General features: G+C 43.9%; 1 protein-coding gene across 3 annotated transcripts in view; it reads right to left on the bottom strand.

The window, feature by feature from the left end:
- The window catches only part of OPHN1 (oligophrenin 1), a 400,049-nt gene extending 397,951 nt beyond the window's left edge, over positions 1–2,098 (bottom strand). The window contains exons 1-2 of one of the 3 annotated variants that reach the window (XM_033200949.1): positions 1,802–2,098; positions 1,038–1,195 (exon numbers count right to left, since the gene is read on the bottom strand). In XM_033200949.1, the coding sequence (XP_033056840.1) occupies positions 1,038–1,191 (154 nt within the window). In that variant the 5' untranslated portion in view covers positions 1,192–1,195; positions 1,802–2,098. Of the gene's footprint in view, positions 1–1,037; positions 1,196–1,338; positions 1,677–1,801 lie in introns of those variants that run through there. The other 2 variants (XM_033200948.1, XM_033200947.1) reach the window with 2 other exon arrangements.
- Between the last annotated feature and the right edge of the window lie 14,413 nt (positions 2,099–16,511).

The following is a 16,511-nucleotide window of genomic DNA, read 5'->3' as shown; positions in this document are numbered from 1 at the left end:
TGGTGGTAAATTCACTCAAAACAAAGTTATAACCATATAGGACATACTTGCCAATGACTCTGACTTTATTTTTCACAATCATCTTTCAGACAGAAAAAATTAATTATCACTCCACCCAATCATTACCCTCCATTCTTCTGGGTATATGCTTTGGCATAAAGGGTTGGCTTGCCTGCACTCTAGTTGGGGATGTTTATTATTCTTCTTTTACTCCAAGCCACCTGCCAACCAGCAGAAAGAAAACCTCCACACACAATGGGGGAAGGAGAGAACTTCCCACAGCTGAGTCAGTTGTGACACTGGAAAAGCCAAGCTAGGTGAAGTTCCTTCAGCCCAGCAGCCCCAACCCTATCCCTATTTTACTTCCTGGGGGCTGGGCCCCTTGTAGCAGGGAGTAAGTAGGCAGCTCTTTGTTCTACACTCAAGCAGAATTCAGTGGCATGTGAAGCCATCCAATAATCCTGAACTTGGACTGACCTTGACCTAAACCATAGCTCAGTGTGATAAAGAAAATAATTCACTGGGGCAAAGGCGCTTTCCTTAAAAAATAACTTGCCATGGTGAGTTTTTTACTGCCCCCCACACTTATCTGTAGCAACCAGAGACCAGGACAAAATTATTAATCAAGCTGCTGACTTTAATCCCCAATTGTTTAGGAGGTGCTGGGGCAGTTCCTTGGTCAGCTTGGATGTCACTTTTCCCAGACAGGGGTGCTGAATATCTAACAGTACAGCAGATTGTCCCTTAAGAACAACCATCTGCCAAGTAAGGGTAATTGCTGAGCAAGAGGGTCCCTGGCACAGCTACAGATCATGTCTTATAAGGTCAAAACCACTAAAGGAAAAGGCCCAAAGTTCTGGTTGTATCTACCACTTTCCACTTCTATTACCTCCACTCCCCAAGTGTGGGAAACCCATTCACCTCAGAGATCTGGACTGGGAGTCACCCTGCAATCTCCCTTCCCTTGGTGGTGTGGAAAGGTTTAAAGGCCAGACACACCAGCTCAGAGAAACAGCTCATCGAAGCCTTGCACTTACTTCTCATAGCGCTGATAAGTGCGTTGCCGTCTTTGATCACGTCTTTGATGAATTTGTTGGTCCTCTCCAGTTCCTGCTCGTAACACTTGAGTCTCTCGCGGAAATCGGGGCTGTCCAGGTAGCAGTCGCTGAACTCCAGCGGGGGATGACCCATGGTTCTGATGGCCGGGAGTAGGGGGAAACGGGGAAGACACAAAGACCGAGGGCATCAATGGCACAGTAGAGGAAGTAGAGGGGACGGACTGAGCGTGCGACCCGCTTAAGAAAACTCACGGCCTCCGTCCCTTTGGAGGACAGGTACCTGTTTCAATGAGACTCCTGGGGAGCGCTGGCTGGTCTGGACGGAAAACAGGCGCCCTGGCAACGGCTTCAGGGCCAGGGAGAGCTAACTACCGCAGTCGGATCCCGGCAGGGTGTTGCCTAGCAAGCAGCATGCCCCCTAGGTATCGCCTCCCCAGATAGGCAGCAAAAACCGCAGCCCGACTTGCCTCCGGAGACTGGCCGGATCCTTCCTGAGCAATTGCAAACGTGACACTTGGGCCCGCCCAGGGTGTGGACGAGGTTAGAGCTGGAGCTGGGAGCAGCCTATCTACAGGCTCCTCGCTCCCGAGCGAGCGGAAGACTTCCTTCGCCGAACTCCGCGGGCAACCCGGATTGCACTGTCCCCTCCCCTTTCTTAAAGCCAACGCCTGCGCCCCGCCCCAGTGAAGCCCGAGGACCAAACCGGAGAGCTCTGGCTCCGTCTTCAACTGTTTTCCTTGTACCTTAGGGTTTCGTGACCAGGGCCCGCGGGCTGCTAAGACTTCTTCCTGGTGCAAGGGAGCCGGCCGGCTGTCCTGTTAGGCGCCGGAAGGGTTAAGCCGGGGCAGCAATGAAACGTAGCCTAGCTCCATAGACACCGCAGCGGGAAGAGGAGGGCGAGAGCGCGACGCACAATAGCCGCGGTGGCCCAGCGCTCCCCTACGGAAACTGGGGAGCAGTCAGCGCCCTAGGACTCCAGCTGGAAAGCGTGGCGGCCTGGGAGATGTAGTCTTTCCGTTTGCACTCCCCGAGACTCCTCCCTGCAGTCTCCGCACCACCCCGGCTGGGCGGCTGGTCTCCCAGTACGGCATTCCCAGCCTGCCGCAGGCTCCTGAGCAGGGACCGGCCCCGAGGGGCAGGTGCGCGGTGCTGGACTCTGCGGGGGAAGTTTCCGAAACTAGAGCAAGAACCCGCAAGACTAGATTGCAGGAAGCCATCTCTCGCTTCCCATGATTCGGCTGGGTTGTGTATTCTTTTGCCTTCCCCTCTTTCCAGCCTCCCTCGGACCTACCAACTTCTTTTCCTCTTTCTTTTCCCACGTCTCCTGCTCCAAGCCCTCTAATTCCCGTGGGCCTTCGACCTGAAGGGTTGACTCCTACCCTAGGGTATCTGTGAAGCTCAGTGCCCCCTGCCAAAGAAAGGGAGGCCATAATTCAGAGTTAATATTTTCCTGAATAGGACCTCAGAGCATGGCTTTTGTGGCAGACGCCAATGATTAATGCATATGATTTTCCATGTGTAAGTGGAAAGTCTAAGAAGAGGATGTTATAAATTGTCTTGCAGCTTACCTTGAAGGCAACTGTCTTGAGACTAAGGTTAGGTAGAGGCTCAAAAAACTAAAAAATAGTTTGTGCGTGGGCAAAGAGATCCCTTTAATTCTGCAGAAGTGTTTCGATTAGATTGCCCTGTGAGGAAAGCCAGAACAGAAGGGGGTTGTAAATAGATTAATAGTGGCTAACCCACCTGAATTAGGGTCCTGTTGCTGCTGTGACAAATTACCACAAACTTGGTGGCCTAAATCAGCATAAAGTTATAATCTACAGCTCCAAAAGGCAGAAATCAGAAATGGGCCTCACTCGGATCAAATCAAGATGTTAGAAGGGTTGTGTTCATTTCCAGATACTCTAGGGGTAGAATCTGTTTCCTTACCTTTTCCGGTTCAAGCTGCTCACATCCTTTGGCTCATAGCTCCCTTCCTCCTTCTTTAAAGCTAGCACTGGCCAGTCAAGTCTTTCTCATGCTGCATCACTGTGACTCTCATGCCTCCCCTTAAGGACCCTTATGATTACACTGGGTCCACAGGATAATCTCCCCCATCACATCATCCTTAACTTAATCACATCTGCAAATTTCATTTTGCCACATAAGATAACATAGCCACAGGTTTCAGGGATCAGAACATGGACATCTGTGAAGGAGGAAGCATTATTCTACCCACCACACGACCTATCGCCCACCTCACTAATCTTCAAAACAACCCTATGAGGTTGGTTGTATTATTATACTCATTTAAAGATGGAGAAGCTGGGTCAAAGAGAGTTTAAGTGTCTTGCCCAAGGACAAACAACTAGTTAAGTGGCAGCACTTGAACTTCAGCCCAACTTGACCACTACACTATATAGCAGAATGGCAAAGAGTCCAATGAGAAAAAGCCCTCTGAAAATAAATAAGTAGCCACATCTCAGGGAAAAGTTTTGTTTCTTACTCTTTTTATCTTTAAGGTTAATTTATGGGAAAGTGTCCAAAATGAGCTTTAAATGCACCATGGGTTGAAAAATGCAGGTACTAAGGGAAGGTGCCCATTCAATGGGTATATTGTTTTTCACACTAGTAAGTTTCCTTTTAGCATTCATTCACTCATTTAACAAGCATTTTTTGAACACCTGCTATATACTTTTATTATAGAGCCTATACATATATTTTCATCACTATAAAAATTGCCAGTGACAGTTTTTAAAATTTTATTTATTTATTTTTTTGTTTGTTTGAGAAAGGGTCTCACCCTGTTGCCCAGGCTGAAGTGCAATGAATAGCTCAATCACGGCTCCCTGCAGCCTTGACCTCCCTGAGCTCAGGTGATCCTTCCACCTCAGCCTCCTCCTGAGTAGCTGGAACTACAGGCACATGCCACCACACCTGGCTAATTTTTGTATTTTTTTGTAGAGATGGGGTTTCGCTATGTTGGCCTAGGCTAGAGGGATCCACCCACTGCAGCCCCCACCAAAGTGCTGGGATTATAGGTGTGAGCCACCGCGCCCAACTGCTATTGACATTATTGGTGTTAGATTCAATCATACTCATCTGAGTTCCTATACTCAAGGTGTTTTACAGTCATCTGTGTTATCCTTTATCTAGACAATGAAGCTAAAGCACAGAAATAACAAATTCCCTAGAACAAATACTGAAGAAGAAACAGGTTAAAATTAGAACTCACACAGGGCATGGTGACTCACACTTGTAAACCCAGCACTTTGGGAGGTCAAGGCAGGCAGATCACCTGAGGTCAGGAATTCAAGACCAGGCTGGCCAGCATGGCAAAACCCCATCTCTATTAAAAATAAAAACTTAGCCAGGTGTGGTGCTGTGCGCCTGTAATCTCAGCTAGTCGGGAGTCTGAGGCAGGAGAATCGTTTGAACCCAGAATGCAGAGGTGGCTCACTGCACTCCAGCCTGGGTGACAGAGCAAGACTCCATCTCAAAAAAAAAAAACTCAGTTCCTCAGATAATACTTGCATTCATCAAGCACTGTCTTAATTGCTTTGCACAATTTCTCCCTGACCTTCACGGCTAACCCTATGTGACTGAGAGTCTTTAAATTTTTGTTCACATAACCCCTAAAAGAATTTTGGGAGCTATGTACTCCTTCATTTTTAAGTTAACATCTTTTTTGTTTTGTTTTGTTTTTGTTTTTGTTTTTTTGAGACAGAGTCTCGCTCTGTTACCCAGGCTGGAGTGTGGTGGCACGATCTCCGCTCACTGCAACCTCCACCTCCCAGGTTCAAGCAATTCTCCTGCCTCAGCCTCCCGAGTAGCTGGGATTACAGGCACATGTCACCACGCCCGCTTATTTATTTATTTATTTTTAGTAGAGATTGGGTTCACCATGTTGGTCAGGCTGGCCTTGAACTCCTGACCTTGAGCGAGTCACCTACCTCAGCCTCCCAAAGTGCTGGAATTACAGGCGTGAGCCATCACCCCCAGCCCAACATCTAAATTTTTTCATTATGCTTATAGTTGCAAAAATTTAATTTCTAACATACTAGAAATATCGACATTTTAAAATAAAGCTGTTATATCACTCTTTTAAAAGTATTCAATCTGACATCCATCATCAAATGCACAAAGCAAAACAAATTGTAAACATCTTGAATCTTCAAAAAATTGACATTGTTCCTTTTTTTCTTCTTCAAATCAATTATCTATACATTTTCCCCACAGAAATTTTATCCCTTTTTTCTTTTTCTTTTTCTTTTTCTTTTTAATAGTCTTACTCTGTCACCCAGGCTGAAGTGCAATGGCACAGTCTTAAGTGCACTGCAGCCTTGAACTCCTGAGCTCAAACGATTCTCCCATCTCAGACTCCCAAGTAGTTAAGAGTATATGCCTGAGCACCATGCCTGGCTAATTTTTTTTTTTTCTTTTTTTTTTTTTTTTTTGTAGAGACAGGGTCTCACCATGTTGTCCAGGCTGGTCTCAAATTCCTGGCTTCAAGCAATCCTCCTGCCTCAACCCCACAAACCCCTGGGATTATAGACATAAGCCACCACACCTGGTCAACCATCATACTTATATACTTAAAGTCTATTGATCACCATATCGAATTTCTCTGCAACAAAAATATGCTCATCAACAGAATTTTTTTTTTAAACCGGGTCTCTGTCACCCAGGCTGGCGTACAATGGTGCAATCACAGCTCACTGCAGCCTCAAATTCCCAGTCTCACACGATCCTCCCACTTCAGTCCCAAGTAGCTGGGACTACAGGCATACGCCACCATGCCCTACTAATTTTTAAATTTTTAATAGAGACAGGACCTCCCTATGTTCCCCAGGCTGGTCTCGAACTCCCAAGCCCAGGAAGTCAAGGCAATTCTCCTGCCTTGGTTTCTCAAAGTGCTGGAATTACAGGCGTGAGCCACCATGCACAGCCCATAATAGAAAGTTAATTCTTTTTATTTCCTTGTGACCATAAGACTTCATGGATTAAAAAGCTTCTGTGATTATTAAGCATACACAATAGAGTAAAACAATGTGAACACATTGTAATTATTATTAAATATAAAATTTTATTGGGGCTGGGCATGGTGGCTCATATCTATAATCCCAGCACTTTGGGAGGCCAATGCCAGCAGATCACTTGAGACCAGGAATTCAAGACCAGCCTGGCCAACATGGTGAAACCCTATCTCTACTAAAATACAAAAAAAAAAGCCAGGCATGGTAGAGTGAACCTGTAATGCTAGCTACTCAGGAGGCTGAGGCAGGAGAATCGCTTGAACCCGGGAGGCAGAGGTTGCAGTGAGCCAAGATCACACCACTGCACTCCAGCCGACGGAGTGAGACTCTCTCTCAAAAAAAATTTATTGGAGCTGCATCTCTTAGTAAGATGGATAAGAAAGGGGTAGGTTTCAGGGCATTGAGTTAAAGAAGATTCGTGAACACCAATATTTTAAATTCTATGTTTAGCCCCAGGATTTTTATACCTTGAGCCAAAGCACCGTAGTAAGATTCTTGATGTTTAAAAGGTATGCTTTCCCTTTGAGATATTGAGCAAGGGAGTAGGAAAGGAAAACTGGAGGTGAGTTCTCAGACAAATGATTTTTAGAAAAAGTACTAAAGAAAATTGCATATTCGGAAATTGGTTCACTTTGGGCTACCTGGTGACCTTAAAGCCGTTGGACAGTTTCCATGTACCTTGCTCTGGACTGAGTATTTGTATTCACCCAAAGTTTATATGTTGAAATCCTAACCCTCAAGGTGATAGTATTAGGAGGTGGGGCATTGAGACTTCTTTAGATCATGAGGGTGGGGCCTTCATGAGCCGGATGAGTGCACTTGTAAAAGAAGCTTGAGAGAGCTCCCTTGTCCCTTCCACTATGTGAGGATAGAGATAAGGCAGAAGTTTACAAAGCAGGAAGCAGGCCTTCAGCAGGCACTGAATCTGCAAATGCCTTGATGTGGCACTGAAGCAGGAGAATAGGGTCTGGAGGCAGGGAACCTAAGGCCGTTTCACACTGACTTCCTGTAACGAAATTGAAAGGAAAATCACAACTTTCCATGCCTAAGTGTAACAAAAGGACCAGAGGCTACTCCCTTGCAAACTCCCACCTTTTCTGAGGGGCACATGGAAAATTGAAAGTACCTCTGATTGATTGCCGAAAGCACAGGAGAGTAACTTTGTAACATCACTTCAGCCTCTGATTGGTTGCTTTCTACAACCAGTCAGACTGATTGTGGGCCACCACTTCATTTACATGAGGCGAACACCAAATAGCCAATGGAAAACGTCTAGGGGGTATTTGGACCCCAGAAGATTCTGTATGGGGACACTTGAAAAGCTTGCTTGGCCCACTTCCACGCCGTGGAGTGTGCTTTCATTTTCAATAAATCTCTGCTTTTGTTGCTTCATTTTTTCCTTGCTTTGCTGTGCGTTTTGTCCAATTCTTTGCTCAAAATGCCAAGAACCTAGACAACTTACAGTGGAAACCTTCTACCTGTAACAGGACTTCTTAGACTACAAAACTGTAAAAAATAAACTTCTATTGTTTATAAGCCTCCCAGTCTATGATACTTTTGTTATAGCAGCCCAAATGGACTAAGACATACTTTCAGGGCTAGGCATACCCTAGTGTAAAGACAGCTGCTACAGTATCATTATCCTCACTTTATATGTGAGGGATGGTAGGCTCAGAGAATTTCAATTATTGCCTAGTCTCATGTAGCTAGTAAGGGTTTAACAAGCTCCACTAGTTAGATGCAATTTGAGTCTGTGACAGTAAAAAGAATACACATGCACGTGCACTTGCAAGCAGGGTTTGCCACCATTTTACAAGGAAGCAAAAGAAATCCCATTTTAGGAGGGGCCCAGTGGCTCACATCTGATATCCTCGCACTTTGGGAGGCCAAGATGGGCAGATCATTTGAGGCCAGGAGTTCGAGACCAGCCTGGCCAACATGGAGAAACCCTATCTCTGCCAAAAATACAAAAAATTAGTTGGTCATGGAGGTATGAACTTGTAATCCCAGCTTCTCGTGAGGCTGAGACACGAGAATCATTTGAACCCGGGAGGCAGAGGTTGCAGTGAGCCGAGATCATACCACTGCACTCCTGCACTCCAGCCTGGGTGACAGAGCGAGACTCCGTTAAAAAAAAAAAAAACTGGTCTGAGAGGCTGAAAGAAAGATAATTTTCCAAATGACATTTTTAGACTTCAATAATTTATTAAATTTGTTTAAAAAAAGAATTTTATCCTGGTGGATGTGGTGGCACTCGTCTGGAGTCCTAGCTACTCAGGAGCTTGAGGCAGGAGGATCCCTTGAGCCCAGGAGTTTGGGTCTGCAGTGAGCTATGATGGCACTTGTGAATAGCCACTGCTTTCCAATCTGGGCAACATAGGGAGAACCTGGGTCTGAAAAAAAAAAAATGTTTATCCTGAAGATATAAAGTAATATTTCATAAACCCTATGCTTCTTATAAAGGATCCTAAAGGTCTTTGTCCTGAAATGTTATAATTCTTCCTTCACAAAAAGGTAGAGAAAATATAGAAGTTACTGGCCTGCATCCAATAACAAGAAGAAAACCTGGAGGTGCCAATAGAGGTGGCAGGTGGAGGGAGAGGAGACAGCACAAGTTGATGATGATTTCTCCTATGCCAGGCACTTTACGTAAATGATCTCATTTGCAGGCACTTTACATAAATGATCTCACTGAGGAAGGTGATATTGTCCCTTGGATTTTACAGATGAAGCAACTGAACCTCGGAGAAGTTAAGCTACTTGGCCAAGGTCACCCAGAGAATAAATGATGTCCTAGAGATTCAAATCCACCTTTGAATTCAAAGTCATGTTTTGCCATTGCATTACAGTGCCTTCCAGTCTAACTCATCATCATCTAATCTCCATTCTCTCCTGCTTATGTGACTGGATGTACTTGGAAGTGTAATATAGAAAAAATAGTTCTGGGTCACTTGCTGTAACTTCAGCAAATGATTTGAAGTTATCCCAGGTTGAATATTAACAGAGGGTTTATGTTGAACTTCTCTGAAGAGCTAGCTGACAGAACTGGCTCCCAAGCTACATATGCTCAGCTGTCTAGAATTTCCAAACTTGCACTGCATGAGATAGAAGACAAAGTGGATAACTGCCCCTCAGCCCAACAACACTGCTAGCCTAGCCCCTAGTTCTAGCCTGGTCTAAATCCTTTATTACTGTTGGCACCATTCCCAGCTCCAGTCTTGGCTCTGGTCCATTCCCTGCTTTGACTGAACTTGGCTTAGTTTTTTTCCTCAGCCTACGCCAAGATTTTAAAACTTTTAGGAACTAGAAGTGGCAAATGGTTAGAAAGGAAAAATCCTCTTTTATAATTCTCTGTACATCCAACTGTCCATTTACCCACTCCCTTCACGTTTCTCTTTATGGAGTTGCTTGGTGAAAAAAAGCCACCAATTTATAGCTTTAAAAATATAATCTATTTCAGTCTATGTGATTAAATATCCACCAAAAGTCTTTATCCATAGAATTCACCATTTTCATCACATTTTCACACCAGCAGCACCATATCAAAGCTATCTATTGGTAATAACCCGGGAATTTTTTCCTTGTGACCATTTTCTGTGCCCATTTTGATTCCTAGTAAGCTGCATTTCAAAAAAAAATTCAAACAAGGTCTATGTCAATTCTAAAAGGCTTTGTAAGGGCAATAAAGGCACAGTTGTATTACTTTTTAACTCCCAGGAAGATTTCAATACCCAGCATCCCAGCACAGCCCGCTGGGCTACGCCATTTTATAGCATCTTAGAAGATAACTATGCTCTACTGAGGGGCCAGAAATCTCCCGGCAGTTCCTAGAGGGGCCTGCTGAATCATGGAAACTAAATTATAATGTTCTACTAATGATTCTTGAACTTTGGTTTGTATGAGAATCACTTAGGGTGCTTATTGAAAATGTAAATTTCCTTGGACCCCTCTCCCAGAGTTTCTGATGATATGATGTGGATTTAGGTATGGGCTGAGGCCAGACAATATGAACTGAGGCCTGAAAGTAACAAAGAATCAGAAAGTGATGTGGGTGGGGGAATGGGGTCTTAGGTAGGCCTTGGGAAATCTAAATTTTTTATAAGTACAACAGATGATTCTGATGAAGGAGGTCCAAAATATCGGCATCCAGTCTTATGCACTGATATGGTTTTGGTGGGATTTTTTGAGACAGGGTCTTGCTGTGTTGCCCAGACTGGCCTTAAACTCCTGGGTTCAAACTACTCCCTCCCACCTCAGCCTCTAAAATGGCTGGGGCTACAGGCACATGCCACCACACTCCGCTCAACATGAAGTTTTATCCACTAAAAACTGGTCAAAAACTGATCGGGATATGACAGTCCTCATACAACAATGGTTTTGATTAATAACATAAGTGAAAACTTCTATTCCTCATTTTGGCAACATTAGACTTTCTGACTTCCATACTACTTCAGTTTATTTTGCATCTGACTCAAAGCTAATAATTAAATAAACATGATTAACTGTGGAATTTGCATAACTTTTTTTTTTTCCTTTGGAGACATTCACTCTGTTGCCCAGGCTTGAGTGCGGTGGCACAATCTCGGCTCACTGCAACCTCCACCTCCCAGGCTCAAGCAATTGTCCTGCCTCAGCCTCCCGAGTAGCTGGGATTACAGGTACCCACCACCACACCCGGTTAATTTTTGTATTTTTAGTAGAAATAGGGTTTCACCATGTTGGCCAGGCTGGTCTCGAACTTCTGACCTCAAGTGATCCACCCGCTTCGGCCTCCCAAAGTGCTGGGATTACAGGCATGAGCCACCGCACCTGTCCTGCATAACATTTTATATGTGGTCATTTTCGCCAGCATCACATAGCACATTACATACTGTTTAGCAGAATTACTAGAATACCTTGAGAAAAGTATGCAACTGAAATGTATTTCAACAAGTTTCTGGCCCTGGGGGTGGGAAGACATGAAGAAGCCTTCAGACAGCTGAGCCCCACAAAGTTATTTTATTTCCTTTAAAGTGAAATGACATAAGCTGAAATATGCAATTCTTTCCAATTTCTAATTCTCTTCCCCTTTCAGCAACAGAACAAGCAATAGACAAGAGTCATAACTTGTCATGACTGCAAATGGATGTGCATCTATACTTACGTAGAACAAAACAGATACAAAGCAAATCATCTTAAGAAAGGATTCTAAGGGCAACATTAATTTTTTCCACAATATTAATTTTTCCCACAGACTTACAATAATTTTCATGCTAGTAATTTTATAAATGGACGCACCTCACAAGGCAGTGGGTGCAGAGATCGTTGTCAAAAGAATGCAGCAGTGCAGTGACAATGCTCTGGCAAGGCTCCAAAACATGCCAATCATGCTTTCTCTCACACATGGTTAAACCAACATTACCACAGGAAGGAAACTGGTTTCGGAAACTTACTAAGAATTAATTGTGGGTGAATTCACATTTCAGCCTTCAAAAAGCTTAATTAGACTACTAAGTTACTCTACCTGTTTAGCTTAAGAAGAACAATTATGAATATTAAGTTAATAATACTGAATGGTAAACAAAACAGGAACGTCAACATTTACTATGTCCAAGGCACGTGCTTAATCTTTACAACCACCACCCTTTGAAGTAGGTACTATTATATCATTCCCATTCTCCAGATGAGAAAACTGAGGCTTAGAAAGGTGAAGTAATTTGTCCAAAGCTGCTGAGGCCCTAGAACCTCACCCTCACTCTTTTAAAAAAATTGTTTTTAGAGACAGGGTCTTGTTCTATCATCCAGGCTGGAGAGCAGTGGTGCAATCATGGCACATTGCAGCCTCGAGCAATCCTTCTGCCTTAGCCTCCCAAGTAGCTGGGACTACAGGCACAAACCACCACACTCAGCTACTTTTATAAATTTATTTTTTGGTACAGATGGGGTTCACTATGTTGCCCAGGCTGGACTTGAACTCCGGGCCTCAAGTGATCCTCCATCCTCGGCCTCCGAAAGTATTGGAATTACAAGCATGAGTCATCACATCCAGCTATGAGAACCTCACTCAAGTATTGTGCCAGCCTTCTTCTGTGCTGAGATACCATTTTCATCACATTGGACAAGCTTTAAAAGTTTGCTAAAAATTGATGTTGACAAGGAGAAACAGGAGTTCTCATATATTTCAGGGGTGTAAACTGGTATAAACATTTTTGAAGGCAATTTGGCAATACCTAACAAAATGTTAAATGCATGTACTCTTTGATCCATCAGGTTGAATTAAGAATTTGTGCTATAGATTTCTCCACAAAAAGTATGCAAAGAGATAAACAAATGTATCAGCTAAGCATTTTTTTGTAGTGTTGAAAACTGGAATCCCTTCAAATAACCATGACTATAGGAATAGTTACATAAATGATATACATCCATGCAATGGGAAATTATGCGCACATGAAAGAGAATGATTTATTATGAAAATATATCCAAGGGTGTAAATGAACAAAATTAGTTCAAAATAGCTGCACATTAGTATCTAGATTATAATCATCTTTTGTGTGTTTTTAAAGAAGTCATATACGCATATATAATACTTCAATAAAAATGTGATACCTGGACTGGGCACAGTGGCTCACACCTGTAATCCCGGCACTTTGGGAGGCCCAGGCGGGAGAACCACATGAGCTCAGGAGTTCGAGACCAGCCTAGGAAACATGGCGAGACCTTGTCTCTACAAAATATTTAAAAATTAACTGGTTGTGGTGTCGTGTGCCTAGTCCCAACTGCTCAGGAGGCTGAGGTAGGTGGGCTCACTTGAGTCCAGGAGTTCAAGGTTACAGTGAGGTATGATGACACCACTTGACTCCAACCTCGACGACAGAGTGAGACACTGTGTCAAAAAAGAAAAAGTGTTATGTGTATGTATGTATATGTATTTCCTCATAAATGATTGTAATGGTTTTCTGATTTGGGGAAGTTGAAATGGGATAGAGAGAGGGAGATTTTCAATTTACTCCCTTCCAAACAGTTTCAAATTTTACTATGAGCATGTGACTTTTATATTAAGAATGAAATTAGGACGCCCCCAAAAAAACTTCAAGGAGCATCATCTAATTCTGTAACATTTGAACTTTTGTGACCATGAACATAGTAAGAAATACATTTTTAGGCTGGGCGCAGTGGCTCACCCCTGAATCCTAGCACTATAGGAGGTCAAAGTGGGTGGATCGCTTGATCCCAGGAGTTCGAGACCAGCCTGGGCAACATGCAAAAATCCCATCACTACTAAAAATTTAAAAATGGGATGGTCCTGTAGTCCCAGCTACTTGGGAGTTGGAGGTGGGAGGATCGCTGGAGCCCAGGAAGTCAAGGCTCCAGTGAGCTGTGATCACGCCACTGCTCTCCAGCGTGGGTGACAGAGCAAAGCCCTGTCTCTACAAAGTAAATACATACATACATACATACATTTTACACCATAGACTAGAACATACATACATACCTACATACATTTTACACCATAGACTGGAACATACATACATACATACATTTTACACCATAGACTAGAACATATGTACATACATAAATATAACTAAAACAAGTTTCACAAAACAATTTTTACTATATGCAATGTGCTCTGATATTTTTTATTCTAATCTATCCTATCATTCTATTCTTCTATTTCATTTTATAAAACACTTGTCACTACGCACTAAAATGATTTAATATACCAAGGTAAACCTCACTTGGCCTGCTGACCCAGTGCAGGCTGAACCAGATGCCACATCCAGAGAGGACTCCAACATACTCAGCAGACCATCTCTAGCCAGGCCAGTGTATACCTAACCCCAAATCCAGATATTCTCAGTCAATCAACACCACTCAGAGATTTTGCCTTTCTTTTTTCTTTTCTTTAGAGACAGAGTCTTGCTCTGCCACCCAGGCTGGAGTACAGTGGCATGATCTCAACTCACTGCTGCCTCAGCCTCCCAAGCAGCTGGGATTACAGGCACCCGCCACCACACCAGGCTAATTTTTATATTTTTTAGTAGAGACAAGGTTTCACCAAGTTGGCCAAGCTGGTCTCAAACTCCATACCTCAAGTGATCTGCCCGCCTTGGCCTCCCAAAGTGTTGGGATTACAGATGTGAGCCACTGTGCCTGGCCAGATTTTGCTTTTTAAATACAGGAAAAAAAGAAATAAATAAATAAATAAATAAATAACACATCAGAAAAATAGAAAAACAAAAAATAAAAATAAAAATAAAAATCAGACTGACACAGTTCGAGATCTCTTTTTTTTTTTTTTTTTTTTTTTTTGAGACACACTTTTGCTCTGTCGCCCAGGCTGGAAGGCTGGAGTGCAGTGGCATGACCTTGGCTCCCTGCAACCTCCGCCTCCCGGGTTCAAGCGATTTTCCTGCCTCAGCCTCCCTAGTATTTTCAGCAGAGACAGGGTTTCGCCATGTTGGTCAAGCTGGTGTTGAACTCCTGACCTCAAATGATCTGCCCCCCTCAGCCTCCCAAAATGCTGCGATTACAGGCATGAGCCACCACCCCCGGTAGTTTGAGATCTTTTGACTGAAAGACCTACTTCATTCCTCCTTTTCCCAACCTCATTCCCCAGAAACTACCTAGATTTGGTACTGTGTTGGGTTCTCTGCTTGCCAGAAAGTTTCTCTCTCTCTCTCTCTCTCTCTCTCTCTCTCTCTTTCTTGTTGTTGAGACAGGGTCTCACTCCATCGCCCAGGCTGGAGTTCAGTGATGTGATCTTGGCTCACTGTAACCTCTGCTTCTCAGGTTCAAGTGATTCTCGTGACTCGGCCTCCCAAAAAGCTGGAACTACAGGTGTGCACCACCACAGCAGGCTAATTTTTGTATTGTTCGTAGAGACGGGTTTTCATCATGTTGGTCAGGCTGTTCTTGAACTCCTGACCTCAAGCAATCTGCCTGCCTCAGCCTCCCAAAGTGCTGGGATTACAGGTGTGAGCTACTGTGCCCAGCCAAGTTTTTTCACTTAATACTCAATCATTAGTCTTTTTGTTGTTGTTGTTGTTGTTCTTTTTATAGAGATGAGGTTTCACTGTGCTGCCCAGTCTGGTCTCAAATTCCTGGTTAAGAGAGTCCTCCTGCCTTGGCCTCCCAAAGTCCTGGGATTACAAGTGTGAGTCTGGCCTTTTTTGTTTTGTTTTGTTTTTTTGTTTGTTTTCTGACAGGATCTTGCTCTGTTGCTCAGGCCGGATGGCAATAGCTTAAATATGGCTCACTGCAACCTCGACTTGTTGGGCTCAAGTGATCGTCCTACCTCAGCCTTTGGAGTAACAGGGGTTACAGGTGCAGGTCACTATGCCTGGCTAATGTTTTAATTTTATTTTTCATAAAGATAAGATTTCACTATGTTGCCCAGGCTGGTCTTGGAACTCCTAGCCTCAAGTGATCCTCTCACTTTGACCTCCCAAAGTGCCGGGTTACACACATAAGCCTCAGTGTCCAACCATTTTTTTTTTTTTTTTGAGATGGGGTCTGGCTCTGTCACCCAGCCTTGTGTGCAGTGGCTCAATCATGGCTCACTGCAGCCTTCACCTCCTGGACTCAAGTGATGCTTCCACCTCAGTCTCCCAAGTACCTGGGACCACAGGCATGCACCACCACACTGGGCTAATTTTTTTAAAACAATTTTGTAGGCCGGGCACAGTGGCTTACTCCTGTAATCCCAGCATTTTGGGAGGCCAAGGCAGGTGGATCACCTGAGGTCGGGAGTTCAAGACCTGCCTGACCAACATGGAGAAACTCCGTCTCTACTAAAAATACAAAATTAGCCGGGCATGGTGGCGCACGCCTATAATTCCAGCTACTCAGGAGTCTGAGGTAGGAGAATTGCTTGAACCGGGGAGGCAGAGGTTGCGGTGAGCCAAGATCACGCCATTGCACTCCAGCCTGGGCAACAAGAGAGAAACTCCGTCTCAAAAAACAAAACAAAACAAAACAAAAATTGTAGAGACAGGGTCTCAATATGTTGCTTGGGCTGGTCTCAAACTCCTGGACTCAAGCAATTCTCCCGCCTTGACCTCCCAAAGTGTTAGGATTGCAGGCATGAGCCATCAGGCCTGGCCCTGTTAATCTTTATTTTTTTAATTTAACAAACCACTAATGATTTATGACATGTAGTTTGATAAACACTGATCTAATTGCCTAGGGAATTAATAGATGTCTGTTTTGTTGCTCGCTTGTTTTAACACAACTTTTCCATTTTCTTCCCAATGTACTATCAGTTTGCCTAACCAAATTCTTATTTCTTGATACCAAGCACAACACATTTACAAAAACCCAGTGGGCCGAGTGAAATGGCTCATGCCTATAATCCCAGCACTTTGGGAGGCTGAGGCAAGCGGATCACGAGGTCAGAGATCGAGACCATCCTGGCCAAAACAAACAAACAAACAAAACCCAGTGAACCCAGGGTAGAGAG

This window comes from Trachypithecus francoisi, unplaced genomic scaffold (assembly GCF_009764315.1).
Source record: "Trachypithecus francoisi isolate TF-2019V2 unplaced genomic scaffold, Tfra_2.0 Lachesis_group6, whole genome shotgun sequence".
NCBI classification, from domain to species: domain Eukaryota; kingdom Metazoa; phylum Chordata; class Mammalia; order Primates; family Cercopithecidae; genus Trachypithecus; species Trachypithecus francoisi.
This window is presented reverse-complemented; position numbering and strand designations above follow the sequence as displayed.